Raw genomic sequence first — 16,975 nt, 5'->3', positions numbered from 1 at the left:
TCACATTCAGTCACTCTTGCAAAAATGCTACATTTTAGTAGACAGGTGCCCTTTAAAAGACAATGGTGGAGTCGGCCATTTTGGGGATATCGCTAGATTTCCCATGATTGATATGCTGTGCTCTCAGCGGTAGGGAACAAAAACGTCCCTCTGCTGTGCAGGCAATACTATAGGATAGACATGGACTGAACATATGTCACTCAGTTCAACATATAAAAAACAGAACAAGACAGATAATGAACGGTCAACATTTTAAGCAAAAGAAAGAAAAAGGCAGATTAAATGTTACAAAAAAGGCCAAACTGGTTCTTGTAACCTATGACGGAATCTTTCTTGTATGCAGATTCAGTATTTATAGATTGCTTATCAAGTGCAACAAGTGAATAGAGGGCAACAGAGTGATTTGATATGCATCACAAGCACTGGAGTATTCGGGAAAATAAAACAAATATCTGCACATCTGCGGCTGGGTCATCTTCAATTCTGAGGAGGTAAGAGGTTTCAGAAGTGTGCATGTGTTTCCTCACACCCGTTCATCTTCCGAATCGTCTGAGGCTGAAAAGAATTACACATATTAAAAAAGGTTACTAATTATATAGATCGATATATCTATACAGCTATATATCTATATATATATATATATTTTTTTTTATTAACAAAATCATTTGCGTAAAGTTTGATCTACACACTTGTTCTGGGTGAGTGACGCAGTATTGAGGCCAGAGCATCAGAATACCAGTGGCGTTGATTAGCATTTTCCATGGTAGTCTGACCTTCAGTATTACAAGTCCGTATAAAAGGAAACCTGGAAATGTAGTCTTTGGTGTACATGTCCATTCACTGAATTGTCACATTGGTTCTGGCAGCGACTACAATTGCTGCCCCAAAACTAAAGTCGGGAAAAAGTTGCCACTACTGGTGAAATGGTCACACACATTTAAACACTTCATGAGTCTCTAAATGACAAGTTCCAGTTTTGGATTCAGTCGCCTTAAGGTGCCTATACACTGTGCGCATTTTGCCCAGTACATTAAAAACCGGCCAAAATTCGACCAGTGTGGGGCTGTCTGCTCCCTTTCGGCCGTCATTCCTCGATCAGCTGATTGAAGGAGCCGGCTGGAAAATTTTCGATCAGAGTCGACAGCCAACGAGCTGCCTGCACTGACCGGGTATTCTGACACGAGACGCAGGCATCATCAGAACACAATGCAAACAGCTGGATGCCTCGATCATGACGTTTGTTTGATTGAGGAATCGGGCCAATTTTTTTCATACACACCCCGGGTTGAAGGAAAAAAAATTAATTGCCTTAAGACAGCAGAGTACAGGGACTGAATAATATGTCTGGAATTGTACAGCTTTCCATACACACCATAAATATTAGCAGAGTTGTAAAACCATCAGCATATTTTATGTAGACTTACTGTCAAGATCTTCCATGTGTGCTTGAAGGGTTCTCGCAAGGTTGATGAACTAATGGGGGGAACAAAAAAACAAACCCAGTGAAGAGATCTACCTTTATAGCTTTGTCTAAACAAAGGACAGATCCAAGTATAGAATAAGGATGAGTGAATGAGATAGAAAGCTGGACACCAAGCAAAAAAGCTTCACTTAAATACCTTCATCAATAACTACAAAGGATATCAATTAAATCTGTGCACCAAATTCCTTGCTACTTATACAGGGTAATTGACTTTGCAGTGACATCACTATGCTGTACATAGCCTGTGCAGAGAGCAGAGCTGTGGAAGGGACCCACAGGCTCCACCCACTACAGGAGGGGGCAGAGACCAGACCAGTCACCGTGCACAAGGAGAGAGCAGCAGTGACCAATATTACAGGAAGCTCCAACACAGAGGCAAAGTTTCACACTTGATTACCTGGATGGATCCTTCATACATAAAGCACACCAAGATTCAATACACACGTCTCTTCTATTTAGGACTATAGGAGTGTGTATTTGCGTTAAAGCTGGAATTCAACTTTAACGCAAACATGCGGCTTCTCAAAAAAAAAATAAAAAAAAATATAGATATTCTGTGTACTTTTTTGCTTGATGTTTTAGGTTTGCGACTCAGAAAGGGAAGTCAGAAGTTCTCGTTTTGGATCAGGCAGAACAGTAAACCGGCACTTTATATGGTCAGCGATGGCAGCCCAGTGGATTTACGGAAGGTTTAAAAAAAGATAAAGAATTCCTGTTAAAAAGAACGGGAGATTGTATGCAAACTCCAGGAGGTTTTTTGGTGTTTGGTTGGTCCCTACATTCGTTGGTTAGAATCTACATTCGTACATTCGTTGGTTAGAAGCAGATTAGGTTTGGGTTCAGGAAAACTAGTCCTGAGCTGCTGTAAATAAAATATCCAAGATACTCAAACTATGGACTAAACCAAAAGTGAGGGCCTAGTTCCAATACTCTGCCATCTGTGAAGAACAGCAGATGAACCTTGTACAGTACGTTTGACCAGTAAATGGCAAGTGATTGACCGCTATTGATCACTCCAGATCACACGGCTCTATTACAGCAGGTATTTTAATGACAAAACTAGTAAGCCAGTTTTAGGATATCTGCAAAGTAGGTTTAAGGTTATAGAAAAAGGACAGACGAGGATTTACTGCACAATAAAACTTGTCTGATAAGTCCTCTGGTAGGTTAAGGTGTTAATAGCACAGCAACTATTACCACCTCCCCACCAAGCCCCCTTCTTACCCTCTACCACCCTCCTCCCTCCCGATCTGTTCCCCTCCCCACCCCTCAGGATACTGCAATTCAGATCTCTAAAATTGTACTACGACCCCCAACCCACATGCGAGATGCTGGGCCCCCCATTACTGGCTCCATCCACTTTAGTCTCTCATGATATCGTGGCTATATGCGATGTTTGCATACTTGTACATCACCAACTTATGGGTCTGGTTTTGACATTAATTTTATGAATTGTTTTCCGTTTTTCTTTCATATTTTGCTTCATTTGTTTCTCCATGATGGATTTTACTGTAAAACTGACACCGTATATGTGATGAATACCAGATACAACCCTTTACATACAGAATTAATAAAAAAATAGCACATCAACTCACTCTAACCCGAGTGTTTGCTTCATTAGCAGCCCCTAGGATGTCGGAGAAGCGCTGCTCACACAAGTGAAGCAAGACAACCAGATATAGTCCAGAGCTTATGAATTCATATTCAGCCTGCAGACAAAAAAAAATGCAGTTACATCTCACTTTACAGCAATAATGTTTAATTAGGGCCATGTCTCTTCTGCAATCCTGTCACTATCAGTAAATCACCAGTGACTAAAAAAGGACACTCACCTCTCCTTTGGTGCTTGAACCAGTGAGGTATTGCACCACCAATGCTCCCTGCCTGGCTAGAAAGACTAATTTCAGGCTGGGAAGAGAGCAAAGCCATAGCAGCAGGAGAGAGTTCCTGTGAAGGGATCACTAGTGTGACATGATACAGGAGCCTGGCTTTGTATGTTACAGGCAGGTTCTGTCATTAAGTTTTTGTAAAGTGCTTCCCATCTAAGTTTCTATTCAGCAATCATTCCTATGGGTAGCTGTAAATCTAGTGTAGCTGTATGTCAAGCAAGAAGAGTTGTGTTCATTCTACCAGTTTTGTGACATGCTGCTACTTATCTTGGCAACCTCTACCGAGCATGGCCATTATTCATTGCCATGATAGTTGTCACCAACCCATTATAAGAAAGGCCAGTAGAGTAGGAGTAAAGGTCAGTCACTCTGCTCACATGTCACTATGTACAAGCATCTCAACTGATGATCTTACACTGTTGCAGCACACACTATTCCCTTTACATGAAGCCAAATCTGCATGTCGCACCAGTATACAGCACATCTGATTTTCCAATATAAACCAAGTCTATAATGGAACACTGAAAGCATGGCAATGTTCACATACCATTAAAGTGTGATGTTTTGGGTTTTTACACATTTAAAAGGTTCTTTACTACATGTATACAATTTGGGTTTTATAAATCAGCTTTGACACCCTATGGTCCCTGTGTGTTGTAAAGTAGTCACCGCTCCAAGTTCATGCCTGTGATGGACTACAATCTCAATACAAAATTATTAAACTAAACATGAGATTGTAGTCCATGGGAGTGAGCTTGGAGCAGTGACTACACACAGGGACCATGGGGAACAAAAGTAGCCACCCTTTAGAAGGAAGGACAGTGTCAGCACCAATTCAGATCAATACAAGAGACGATTTGAGTATCTACAGCCGAGTGATATACAAATGAGTTATATTTTTGTTAATAGTTCGGATACTTGAATGCATTTTTTCAGAACTCCTGAGTTTAGTGTCACTCCAAGAGTGAGAGTATACTTACCCTCTCATTTGCATGTGCCTGGTAAAGCTCTTGAATGTCAAAGTCCTCCAAGTTCAGATCCAGCTTCTCTTTACACAATTCACATGTAGTTATAGTTTCCAAATTAGAACCTGAAATCCACAACAGACCACAAGTCAAATCTCTACCCAAAGCCTGTATATGTTCTAATAACAGATCATTTGGATATAAACACGAATAGCAAACCAGATACCAGAGTTAATCTTGGCATGCAGCCATTTCTTCATACAGTCCTGGTGGACATACTGCAGGCTACCAGAACACTTGCATGGCTCAATAAAGGGATTGCTTGGACTGGATGCTCCAGTCTGACATATTCTGCACAAGTCACCTTCATCTTCCTCAGAGTCCTCCAGTAGGAGGCTGAAAATAAGAAAAAAAAATTATGTTAGAGGGGAAAGGAAGAGAAGAGTAAATTGCTGTACATAACTAGACTACTTTGTTTGGATCTCAAACATGTTCATGTGGATCTCTATTTTATTATTAGATTTCGGGGTGGGTTAAATAGTCCATTACTGCTAAAAGTAATTTAGCTGAATTCCTAAATCTGCAGGAGATGCAAAGGGTTCAGTTTCACCTACTAAACTTCTGTCCATCCACTATTCTATTTATTGCTTTTGGACAGTACAAACCTGTATGGCAGAGGCAGCCAAACATCAGCCCTCCAGCTGTTGTGCAACTACAGGCTCTATAAAGGCACTGCGGGCCCCATAAGGCAAAGCCATGACTTAGAGCCAAGTTGGGTTTTGTAGTGTCACCACAGCTGAAGAGCTAAAGTTTGGCTACCCCTGGTATCTGACAAAGCAGAATACACAATTATCCTCTGCTGCAATTAACACTTACAGGTCTTACTAGCTACTGATAATTTACTGGACACAAACTCTACATCAGAACACCAAAATAAACACTTTGTAGAGTGGGGCCAGGCCAGAACCCCGGTCAGAATTTTGTTCTTTTCCCCTCACATGTCCCGTCTAGTAAAACCATTGTCAGTAGAAGCAGTAAAAACCAAAGACATGTTCCAAGTCTGTACCACTATCCAAAACAAAAGCTTTTGGCTTAAAATACATCAATTCCAGTAAATATAAAATGGCAATTCTATTCACCCAATTGTAAACAGCAGCTGCGAGTCTGGTACTCTAAGGATGCAGACTGCCGATATAGATTTGTGCCGAGAATACAGAGCAGAATAGGAGGCTCTCAAATTATACATACACTGCTAAAATCTCCTCAACTGCTGTAACTCCCTCCTTATTGGCCTACCACTGAACTGGCTATCCTACCTTCAGTCCATCATGAATGCGGCTGGCAAACTCATCCACCTAAGCAGCCGTTCAGTGTCCGCTGCCCCTCTTTGCCAATCCCTCCACTGGCTCCCAACAAAAAATGAATCCTAAATATGCAAAGCCACCTACAACTCTGCCCTGGCTACATCACCAACCTCAACTTAATATCACCCAAAAAATCCTCTCAGCTCCTCAAAAAGGACCTCCTGCTCCTCCCATTCTCTTCTACAGGACTTCTCCAGAGTGTCTCCCATCCTCTGGAACTACCTACCCCAATCTGTCCACCTTCAGGCAATCCTTGAAAACTCATCTCTTCAGAAAAGCCTATACCACCTCGACATGAACCATCCTTTTCCATTAACTCTAACACAACTCCTCACAAGTAGGGTACTCCTAACCCTCCTATATTGAAATTTGATTGCAACAGTACTGTCTCATGCAATTTTGGAAAGCTCTGCACAAACTGTTGCTGCTATATAAATCTTGTAAAATAATAAAGTCCTACAACAGGAAAGGTTGCGTCAGTCCTGACCTTCACATTCCCATCTGGATCCTCACCCAGTCTGTATGCCAGGCAGGTGTACTAGAATGTAGTCAATGCTATAGGGCAGCTATGGGCATTAAAAGAAAACCACACACAATTGCTTTTACTCTCAGCCTGGCACAGAGGGAAAGTATATTGAAGCACAATCACTTCTACACTATTGTGCTCAATTAATAAAGAGACAACACTTTCTAAAATATAAAGTAAACATACACATTACCTTTCTTTAATTTTCTTGAGCTTTTCAGGATCTCTCGAGGAGTCTGGAGCCTTTTCACTTTCATGTCCATCACTTGTCCTACCTGAGGGAACAATATCTACAGTTATCATGACATTGTCCGATAAGGAATTCCCTAGTGCAGCTGGCACTGAGAAGTGTAAGAGTGAGTTAGGAAGCATGCCTGAAATTCCTGAATTTCTCCTGCTGAAGAGAGTCTCCGCTATAGAGGCAGCTGCCGAACTGCTGCTAGGCGAGGCAGACGACAGGGGAGAACTTCTGGCTGCAGCAGCGGCTCCTTGAGGGTTCCTTTGTGCTTCATCTAAAGAATCTTCTTGGGATGACCTTCTAAAAGGATTGTGTATCCTACTAGTGTCAGAGGTAGATGACGCTCTGGCAGTCTCGTCTCTTCCTTCCCGCCTCCTTCTGGAGAACAGTGGCGTGCATCTATTCCTGAAGGAGGATGGCAGCCATGATCCTGAAGTCCTAGTTTCAGAATCTTCTGACCTGTAGCTTTCGGCATCAGAATCTGAACTCTGATTTGGAGACACTGATGACAAGCCCCATCTCCTCCTCCTAAGAAAGGCGAATCCCTGAGATTGTTCAGAAGGCCTGTTTTCCAGTACTTCACTGTTGGCAGGGCTGGGTTCAGGAGTAACATGTAAACTTGAATGTGCTTCTTCCACATCTTGTGATCTCCCACTTGAAGAATCCTGGCTGGACCTCCTAGAGAAGAAGGTAGAAGACATACTAGATGCAAGGCGGGACAGGAGGTGCCTTGTTGTACGCCTGCCATCGCCATCTGTAGTTTGGTCACTTCTTGGCACCGGTGAAGGCGACATTCTTCCCGGAGTACTCCGAGGTGTTCCTTCACGTCGGCTTGCAGAATGATGAACCTCAGAGGAGATATCCCTCTGTGGAGAGCGTAGGTCTCTGTAAGTTGTGGTTCTTGAACTCCTGCTTGAATCTCTAGTTAATGAAGGGCTCTGTGAAGGCAACTGGCGGCTGACTGATGTGTTAAGTCGAACTGTGCTTAGAGAGGTGTCTTTTGGTCTAGCGCCTTGTGCATATGAAGAAACTCTGTCCTGAAGATCTGCAAAGAAACAAGTACAAAAACTAGATTAGGTTCAGTTTCATACAGTCTAAAATTTTAAAACTGAGTTCTCTACATTCTTGGAGTCTAATCACTTTGAGGAACCCATGGACCACAAAAGGTGTTCATACCTGCAGGTTTTCAGGCACTTTCACCCTAAACTCACCCCAATCTCATCAGTAAACACTAGTCTGCTTGTAGGTGGGCAAACTGTATAAATCTTTGGAAAATTGAGTCCACTCAATGATCTGCCTGCTTCAATCTACCCTGCTTCTGGAACATCTTTCTACAACAAGTGCAGCCCCTACCCCACTTCAGGCAGCTCAGGAGAGCAAATGCACAAGGAAAATAAAAATATATATATATATATATATATAAAAAATACTTTAGATCACTTCTTGTTAATCTTTGTGGATGTGTATTGGAATTGTTCTGCATTTATGATGTGCACAGGAGATTTATGCGAAGCACTAGCGTTTTTAAAGGGTAGGCAAACTGCAGCCCTCCAGCAGTTGAACTGCAAATCCCATGAGGCATTGCTTGACTCAGGCAGATGCATGCTGGGGATTTGTAGTTTCACCACAGCTAGAGGGCCAACATTTGCCTAACCCTGTGCTTATAAAAAGAAAAAAATTTCTTGCCTTGAAGGTGGTTGAATTTCTTTAGGGGTGTGTATGTATATGTGTGTTAAAAATATACATATTTTTTTTTTTAATTGTCAATTGATGAGACCCACATGATCAAAAATCCTTTGACAATGTGTGTCTATCAATTCAACTCCACATGCTTGCAACTGCCTCCACCCAAAATCACAAAAAACCCCACACCACTTCTGTTCCAACATTTGTTCCATTATGGAAAAGCAAAATGCACTGGTGTACATCTCCAAGGCCACAAAATGTAATCTGAAACCTCCAGATGACTCCCCCATTTACCAAATATCTGGATGCAATCAGAAGTTTGCTCTCATGCAGCTAGATATGCTCAACATATGTAGCTCTCTGCCATTCATATGTTACCAGTGCACACCAGCACTATTGGAAACAGCATGTGTAACAGTAATCCTGCTCTGTATAGCCCTCTCCCTCCCTCGAGAGCTATACAGAGGGTGGAATTACTATTGCAACATATTAAAAAATACTGGCAGCAGCCAAGTGAGAGGGGTGGATGCGATTTCCTCTAAAGAATGCAGAGAAAATTTCACACGTACAAAAAGATCCTATTTTCTTTTTCGTTCCATTGGAAGACACAGCTATGATTTAGACAGGTCACCTACTGGGTTGTCCCAAAACAGAGCCACAACAGGGCAGGCACAAAACATAAAACCAGACTTACCCATCTCCAAACTGTAAATTGTTTAGTCTAAAAGTGGGATCAGCTGATGCTGCCCACATCCACCTTCTAAAACTTTTTGAAAGTATGCACTGATGCTCAAGTGGATGCCTTATAAAAACTAGACTTATAGATGTACCATTGCTGGTGGGACCAATCAAGAGCCACCAAATTTACTGGAAAAGGTTACTTCCATCCGGCACAGTAGCCATGGCAAAGGTTTCACCATTGATCATAAGTCAATGTAGCAATTCATGTAGTATTACAGCCACTGAGTCTGCCCAAAGGTCATTTGTTTTTGCAGCAAACCCACCTGCCCATTGACTGAGGTGCGATGGCAGACAACTGACATCTGGTGTTACCCATCTTAGGCAGATCTGTGTTAAGACTTCTGGATGAAGGGCCCAAGATGGTCCATTTGTCAGTTATCTGCCCTGGTATGTCCAGCCACACTCCCAACCTCCCATGCTCTAATGTCTCCATGTAGACATAGCCAACATGCAGGCCGGAGTCAAGGGCTCCTTTCGTCTTATCAGAGTAGTAGCAGGCAAAGTCCCCCAAGGGACATTGATAAAAATAGGCCACACACTCTGAAGCCAACCGGTCACGTGCATCCCTAGCAGCAAAAAAAAAAAATCCACAAGCTGCCCTTGCCAAGGTAATTGCAGCTGAACCGGCACAGAGGAAGAACTTTGTTCTTAATGGTTGGAACTGGGAAGACTACAAGGATCTATATTAGCTTGCCCGTCATTCAACCAGCAACTTGCTTAATGTAATACAAAGTGTTCAGATCTAAAGCAGATCTGTGTCCTCTAATGAATAAGAGTTTCTTGTTTTTAACAAAGCAGTACCATGTTATCTATGCAACCTTCCATTAGTTTGCGTCTTTCCAGTAAAATGGGGACATCTAATTTTCTCTTCCCCACTCTACCCAATATGAAATTGAGTTTGTCATTAGTACCTTTAAAGACTAAGAAGCTGCCATTGATTTTTAGGGTGTGGGTTTCACCGCTTCATCCTACCTGCCTCACCATTTAACAAATCATTGACATGTAACAACGCTGCAATTTTAAAATGGCATTTACTGGAACTGGCACCAACTTCACAGAACAAGTCAGCAATGACATCACTTGTTCCTTTCTAACAGGTTCCATCCTATCCTAATACAATATGAGGATATCTCAGTTTAGCATAATTAAACAAAATGGTGTATTGTCAATCCTTTGTAAATATGTTGTGCACAACCCAATTCACTTACATGATGGAGTGATGTCACTATTTCGATGCCCATAATCGCCAAGCTCATGTATAGCTGTGTCTGTTCTTCTGTCTCGGTCCCTTGATAAATCAGAATGAAACACCATTGAAGACGTCCTAGGAAAGCGTGCATACCTGCTTGAGGAGTCTGTAGACAAGGTAAGAATCGGTCATGCATGCAGCAACTTAGTAAGGGACAACATGAAGTTTACTGTAAGAGCCAATAACTACACAAGTCAAGACCAAGAACTATTTAGACTTAAATACACTGCCTTGATAAGAAGCATGCACATTCATGACAATTAGTGCCCGATTCAATATGTATTCCACCTTATTAGCTGAAAAGGGTATTTAAGCCCAACAACAAGAATGTTATTGCAGCTTTGCAGTCCATGGATGTGTTAGCTCCTTTAGTTTTGTCTTCAGCCTCCTGTTCCACTAGAACTGAAAGGGAGGGAAAAATCCAGAATTTTAGGTTGTTGCCAAAGCATGAATGTAGGGAACATTTTCTCAATTTCACATTCCAGCACAAGTGAGCTCATTTATATCTCAAGCAGGCACCAGTGATAACCACTTTAAGTCCACGGTGTTAAACCCCCTTCCCCCAGTAAATTTTTCAGTACTTTGGCATTTATTCCGTCATGCAACGCTGTACTGAAATGAATTGTAAACCATTTTTTTGGTGGTATTTAATCACCACTGGGGTTTTTATTTTTTACTATAAAATGAAAAATTATAGAAAATAAAAAAAAAGTTTCCCCTATATTAAATGCTAAAACATTACCCAATTTTTTGGTAAAATATAAGAGACGAGGTCACGACAGGTAAAAAGACACCAAACATGTCAAGCCTTAAAATTGCACACGCGAAACCTCAAAAAAACTACAATACCCAAAATTGGCCATAGGCGACGCTTTAAAAGCTTTTACCGCTCATCAGTTTAGTGTTATCAGTGATTGATCGCCCTAAAATGATTGCTCTCACTGCGACGTTTGTGGCGATATGCAACATGTGTAGCACAATTGTCGTTTTCGCATGCCGAGGCATATTTACGTTTATATGTGCGTAAGTGTGGGGGACTTAAACATTATGGGAGATATTATTATATATTTATTTTTTCCACACTTGTTATTGCTATTACATAGGGGGGATACAATCTCCCGATATAATAGCACAGGTACACTGACATTAGGGTTCTCTAGGACAAGTCATCTGGGGACCCCAAAAGAAGCTGATGAAGCAGAGATCTGCTTCATCAGCTTCTTTTCTCTGGCTAAAGCAGCCAGATGACTGACAGGTGAATGCGACAGTGATGGTATACACATCACTTCTGCATTCACAGTATGTAGGGAGGTCAGCAAGGAGGAAGATGCTGAACTCCCTTCCAAGCCGGTCCCAGGCCGCAGATGAGCTAGCGGATCCCGGAATTGAAGGTGAGGGTGTCAGGTGATCGACCAAATCACACCATACAACTGATCGGCAGCTATGGAGCCGCTGATCGGTTGTATGTGAAACAGCCGGTAACGGCTGTGCAGAACGGCTTTTTCCTGCCAGTGCGCGCGAGCAGGGAAAAAATGCCGTCTGGAGACGGCAACCAATGTCTTCATGTAGTATTTACACAATGTATACAATTTAGAGGCGCAACAGACCAACATTTTCAATACAAATTCCTGCTTGAACTGCCAGAAAGCAGACCAGCCCTATACACCATCTTGCTGGCAGGACAACCAGTGATTTGTAGTTCTAAACAGCTGGATATTTTCAGCGCAACCAACACACAAGATCCTACAAACACTGCACACCTTGTTCTCCTGTGACCTTTAGGATACATCTCCCCCTATATCTAGGAAAGTGTACATAAATCCAGCCCTAAACATTTGATTAGGACGTGCAGATTGATTCATGCAGACCTCAGGAGCTCTAGACTATCTTTAGACAACAGGCTTTCCTAGAAGTCGAGGGTCATGCGTTTCCATTAAAAACAGAAGGTTCAATTTGCTTTTTGTACGCTGCATGCTCTGAGATTTGCCCTGCCCGCAGCAATATTAATGCAAACATACAGAAAGGGTCATGTGAAATAAAACACTATTCTAGCTTTCCTGATTACTGTCCTCTGAACCCACTTTATGCCCACAGTTACTATAGATGAACCTGGAAGAGAGGGCATTGGATTCAGAGTGGTGGCAATATTTCACAAATATTTTAAATTAGGCTTCCAGACAAATACTCATCTGAACACTATAGCCGGCTCAGAATAAATTGCTTACTCAATGAAGCACTGAACAGTGTAAAATGGCATCAGCAGCGATTAGTGCCTGCTCACACCACTATGTTGGGGTAATAGGAGTTTGTACCATTCGAAATGCAACTCCCAACTCTAGGGGGCCCTGGACAGGAGTTCACCAAGGCCCCTTGTCCTTCCCGCCATACCCTCTCTCACCCCTCACCTACTTTAGGGCTGCAACATGGAGGTTTTGAGTCAGTCGCTGTGTCTGAAGCTCTGAGAGACCCTCCATTAATAACCTTAATGCAGACCGACAGACAGCACTTGGAAGCTGGAATTTTTCAACATCACTAGACATTCAATGTAATTGGCTTCCCCCTGGCTGTCTCTTCTCACTCTACCCTGTATACTCACCCAAAAAAAAAATAGCTGCGTGCCGTTACAGTGCTCAGGTTTGGCTTGAAGAAAAGGTGGCAACCCTCTTAGCAGTCCTTCCACCATTATTATAGATCCAGAAACACCAATGACAGACTGGTGTGTGTTGCAGTGCCAAAAATTCTGCATGTGTGAATTTTGGTTCATTATGGAGCATTGGTTTAATGTGCATTTAACACAGAACAGAAGACTATGCTTGTATGATTGCACCCTTAAGGTAACCCCATACCTGGAGTGGAGGTATAGCCGGAATTAGTAGTACTTCCACCATTAAGAGGCGTACATCCAGAATAAGACAGTTTTGGTCTCTTAGAATCCCTGTCTTGTTGGCTGCCCAGTCCAGTGTAAGTGCTTTGCGTCCTCTCCAAAGGATCATACCACGATGGCTGTGATGATGCTGTAGACTAAAGTGGACAAAATTAGCCAATAAACATCAGCAGCATATATTAGTATTTAACGTCTCTAGATTAGTGTATATTTTTTTTTTAAACCCCAAGGTTTAAAAGAAAGTTTAAAATGAAGATCGGACACCCACATGAGGATCTTATGGGGGTGCCGGCCTACGGATTACAGAACCAAGATCCAAATAAAAGTTTAACCTCAATTCTAGCCAAAAACTATTTTAGTATTTGATAGAGCAGTAAAGGTTTAGACAGTAAAGGGTTAAGGTTTTTGTCCTGCGAGGGTTGTAAAGTAATTTTTAAAAAAACGTACGATCTGCCCATCTTGGACAGACAAGATCGTACTTGCGATCATCGCAAGCCAGCCTCCCTGAGGGGCAGGATTCCGATGGCTGAAAACGGGCAGTGTGTGCGTGCGCACACCGGCCCGTTCGGCAGTTGTCAAAAAAGGAGGCCATTAACCCGCCGAGAATCGCACGATTCCCGGCGTGTTTTTAGGGCCTGTTCACACGACGTCCGTTTTGTGTGCTGACCGGCTCCGTACGCTGCTGCACTCAAAATGCATCCCAATGTATCCCTATGTGTTTTATGGGCTCCAGTTCTCACGTGCGCAGTCCGCTCAGCTTACGACAGAAAAAAATACTGCATGTCACATTTTGTCAGGTCCGGAAACGGTCCGGATACACAAACGCGCATGAAACGCAACGAAAACGGAATGCAGCTAAGGGGGGGGGGAAAAAAAAAGAAAAAAATTGTATTCCTGCTCCACTTATTATGATGTCATCAACATTGACAAAAAATTAACTGTCAGCATCCGGACCGAAAACGCATCAAAAACGCACTGCATCAGCAGCGCCACGTCTGCTGATCAGCACCTGATCTCATGTGAACAGGCCCTCAAGCCTACCGTACAGTAGAAACAGTCGCACGCCTTCCGTACACTTTGCGATTATCGTACGATCGCAGGATTTCAATCGATAATCATACAGTGTATGGGCAACGTTTAGACTTCTGAAATGCTGCCAATGTCTCCAAAGATTACACTTCTCTTGTAAGTGTCTGAATCCCAAACTGAGGCAGGAAACCACAAGGACAAATATAAACCTTCTTTCCTCTAAATTTAGTTTTTACCTCCATTGGAGGGGTCCCTTTCCCTTTGTCTGCTAAAATCAAAGTCAATTGAGGTGTGTAAGAGGTTACAGTCCCATTTATGAAACCAAAAATAAATACAAACTACAATGTAACTACAGAACAAATGTTACTGAAAATCTTAACCACGATGTCTACTTCAATTGCCATAAAACAAATTTGTGGGAGTTTAAGCTTTAAAATGTGATTATACAGGACATACACAGGTAAAAACACATTATACCCCTTTTCTCAGCTGTGCATAGCAGGAATGGATTTCTCTGAAAATTAAAGTTACTTACAACCCTGCTTCTATTTCCCAAGAAGCTCCCAGATACTGGGCGATCATATGTCCCTGAGCAGCGCTGATAGCTGGATGAAGGAGTCTTCCAAGATGGTTCAATGCTCTCCCTCTCTCTGGAAAGCCAGTCTCTACTTGTAGAACGCAATGGACTGGAGTCCTAAGCAACACAAGAACCACGAGTTACATTTACATTATGTGATGGAAAAGACAAAATTGTCAGTTTCCTTCACCGACAGTAAAATGAGGAAACCTTCAAGCTGACAAGCAATGACATGACCTGGCAGGTTTCGTAGATCATGAAACCAATCCTGATCTATTAAAAAAAGAAACTATTCATAGCGAACCATTTCTGTTATTTGCAGATCTGACAAAAATAAAATGTTCAAGAAAGGAATTAGAAGCATGACAGTGAGATCTTGTACCTACATGCAGGCTTCAGTTTCATTATGCCAAGAGATCATTTTAGTTAAGTGCCGATATTCAATGTTTAATTTCCATTGATAACGGTAAAAGTGTCCAGTGTATAGATCCATAGGTTTGCGTAAGTCACCACTTATAGAAAATACTCTAACCCAGAGAAACCATCTGGCAGAGGTGGGAAGGTTGCGTTATTGCCCACAGGAAGCAGATGCTTGTCAAGTACCAGCAAAAAAACAAAAGTGAAACGATACATGCATCATGTCACAGATCAAACACTTTGTAGTGTGTTAAAGGATCCAGTTTGTAAAAGAAAAAAAAAAGAAAAAAAACACAAACAAAACAAGAGGCGAATGCTAGGCCAAGCTTTATGGCTCTGAATTGTAGTGCTCAGATGTAAGAGGAATTGCATCAAGAGGACCAGTGACAACTGGGCTAATGCAAGTACTACCACATTCAATCCATTGACTGTCCACGTCTATGAAACAATGCTATACAAGGGGGAAATATAACAAACATTAAAGTTTGAGTGTCTGTTCACCTTAAGTCTGCCAATTTAAAAGAGGGGGGGAAAAAAAAAAAAAAAAAACACTACAGAGCACTTATGAGACTATAGACCCAAGTCACAAAGCTAGGACAAGGATCTTTCAGCTACCAGAGTGTATTTAAATGAAAATACATTTTTTTGACAATAAAAACCCTCATTCTGGCTTGTTAGCTTTGTGAATTGAGCCCACTTGTCTGAGCAGAAACAATCTGCACAATAAGACCATTAAGACCAAGTATTCATTCAGGGATTCTTGTATAAGAATGTTACTGGGTCCAACCAAGTGTATTATAGGGACAATAGAAATATTTCTCTCGTTGCAATAATGGGAATTCAATGAGGGTTTGAGACCCAGCAACTTGCCATGGAGCAGATAGTCACAATTTGTCTGCTGGAGCTACTGGGGACAGAAGGAGTCAATTAAAAGGGTAATTACACTTTCCTTGGTAAATTTGGGAAACAGAATTAGCCCCTCCAATCTGCCCCCCCCCCCCCCCGCTGCCCTTTACCCCCACACCAAAAGTGTGCAGCATTCTTGCCAATAACGGTGCGGTAACAATGGTGCCTCATTAGGTGGATACACTGAGAAAGTTTACCGTAAACCATCATTTGGCACTTGATTGTGCAGCATCTTGCAAGCCAATAAAGTCTACTTTCTGCATTCTGATCACTTATGGGGTTTCTGTAGTTCTGTTCTAGAGTGACAACGCTTCTTAATACAGTACAGCAAGCGAGTTACTGGCAGAATCGCCAGGTAAAAAGAAAGAACTTAATGACTTTTTTTGCTTGGGTTTTTAAACACTAAGTACAGCTATGGAAACTTGGCTTGAGAAGGTTTAAACAAAAAAGACTTACCTCCCACAAAAGTCTGAAGACCCGATGTAGATCCGGAGATTGCATATACGGCATGAATTGGTATCTTACAGTACAGCAGTTGATACTTTATGATCCACACTGATGGAGAAACCAATTCATCCTTTGGAGCCTGTGAAGGGCCACAAACTTAGCACCATATAACTTAACAAAGCTACCAAGCAGTACCCTAAACTTGCCATTGCCAAGATTTAAATGATATTTACATTATGTGCGCAGAACAGTGAAGCCTGCTCACCCTGTGTTCACTTGGTACCCAAGTACCATTATGCACGTGTGTAAATTAATGTTTCTCTACCCATACTAGATACCACTAGCAATGTGCAGAGAAAAAAAAAGAAACCAAAGATTATCAGGGTTCTTCACTAAAGGGTGAAGAGTTGAAGGGGGCAGGAGAAGTGAACTTTCTAGGCCAGGGGTAGCCAAACTCCAGCCGTGGTGAAACTACAAATCCCATGATGCATCTCTCCAGCAGTCATGTCTGAGAATCTTGCAATGCCTCATGGGATTTGTAGTTCCACCACAGCTGGAGACCGGGGGGGAGGGG

The 16,975-nt window shown here is 42.1% G+C and overlaps 1 protein-coding gene across 3 annotated transcripts in view; it reads right to left on the bottom strand.

Annotated features, from left to right (window-relative positions):
* Positions 1 to 312: 312 nt before the first annotated feature.
* MARCH7 (membrane associated ring-CH-type finger 7) overlaps positions 313 to 16,975 on the bottom strand; it is a 31,281-nt gene continuing 14,618 nt past the window's right edge. For all 3 annotated transcript variants that reach the window (XM_018553162.1, XM_018553161.1, XM_018553163.1), the window contains exons 3-11: positions 14,590 to 14,748; positions 12,988 to 13,162; positions 10,101 to 10,247; positions 6,421 to 7,510; positions 4,564 to 4,733; positions 4,353 to 4,462; positions 3,079 to 3,192; positions 1,425 to 1,473; positions 313 to 555 (exon numbers count right to left, since the gene is read on the bottom strand). In XM_018553162.1, the coding sequence (XP_018408664.1) occupies positions 524 to 555; positions 1,425 to 1,473; positions 3,079 to 3,192; positions 4,353 to 4,462; positions 4,564 to 4,733; positions 6,421 to 7,510; positions 10,101 to 10,247; positions 12,988 to 13,162; positions 14,590 to 14,748 (2,046 nt within the window). In that variant the 3' untranslated portion in view covers positions 313 to 523. The remainder of the gene's footprint in view (positions 556 to 1,424; positions 1,474 to 3,078; positions 3,193 to 4,352; positions 4,463 to 4,563; positions 4,734 to 6,420; positions 7,511 to 10,100; positions 10,248 to 12,987; positions 13,163 to 14,589; positions 14,749 to 16,975) is intronic.

Source organism: Nanorana parkeri, unplaced genomic scaffold (assembly GCF_000935625.1).
Source record: "Nanorana parkeri isolate BGI_ZX_2015 unplaced genomic scaffold, ASM93562v1 scaffold112, whole genome shotgun sequence".
NCBI lineage: Eukaryota > Metazoa > Chordata > Amphibia > Anura > Dicroglossidae > Nanorana > Nanorana parkeri.
This window is presented reverse-complemented; position numbering and strand designations above follow the sequence as displayed.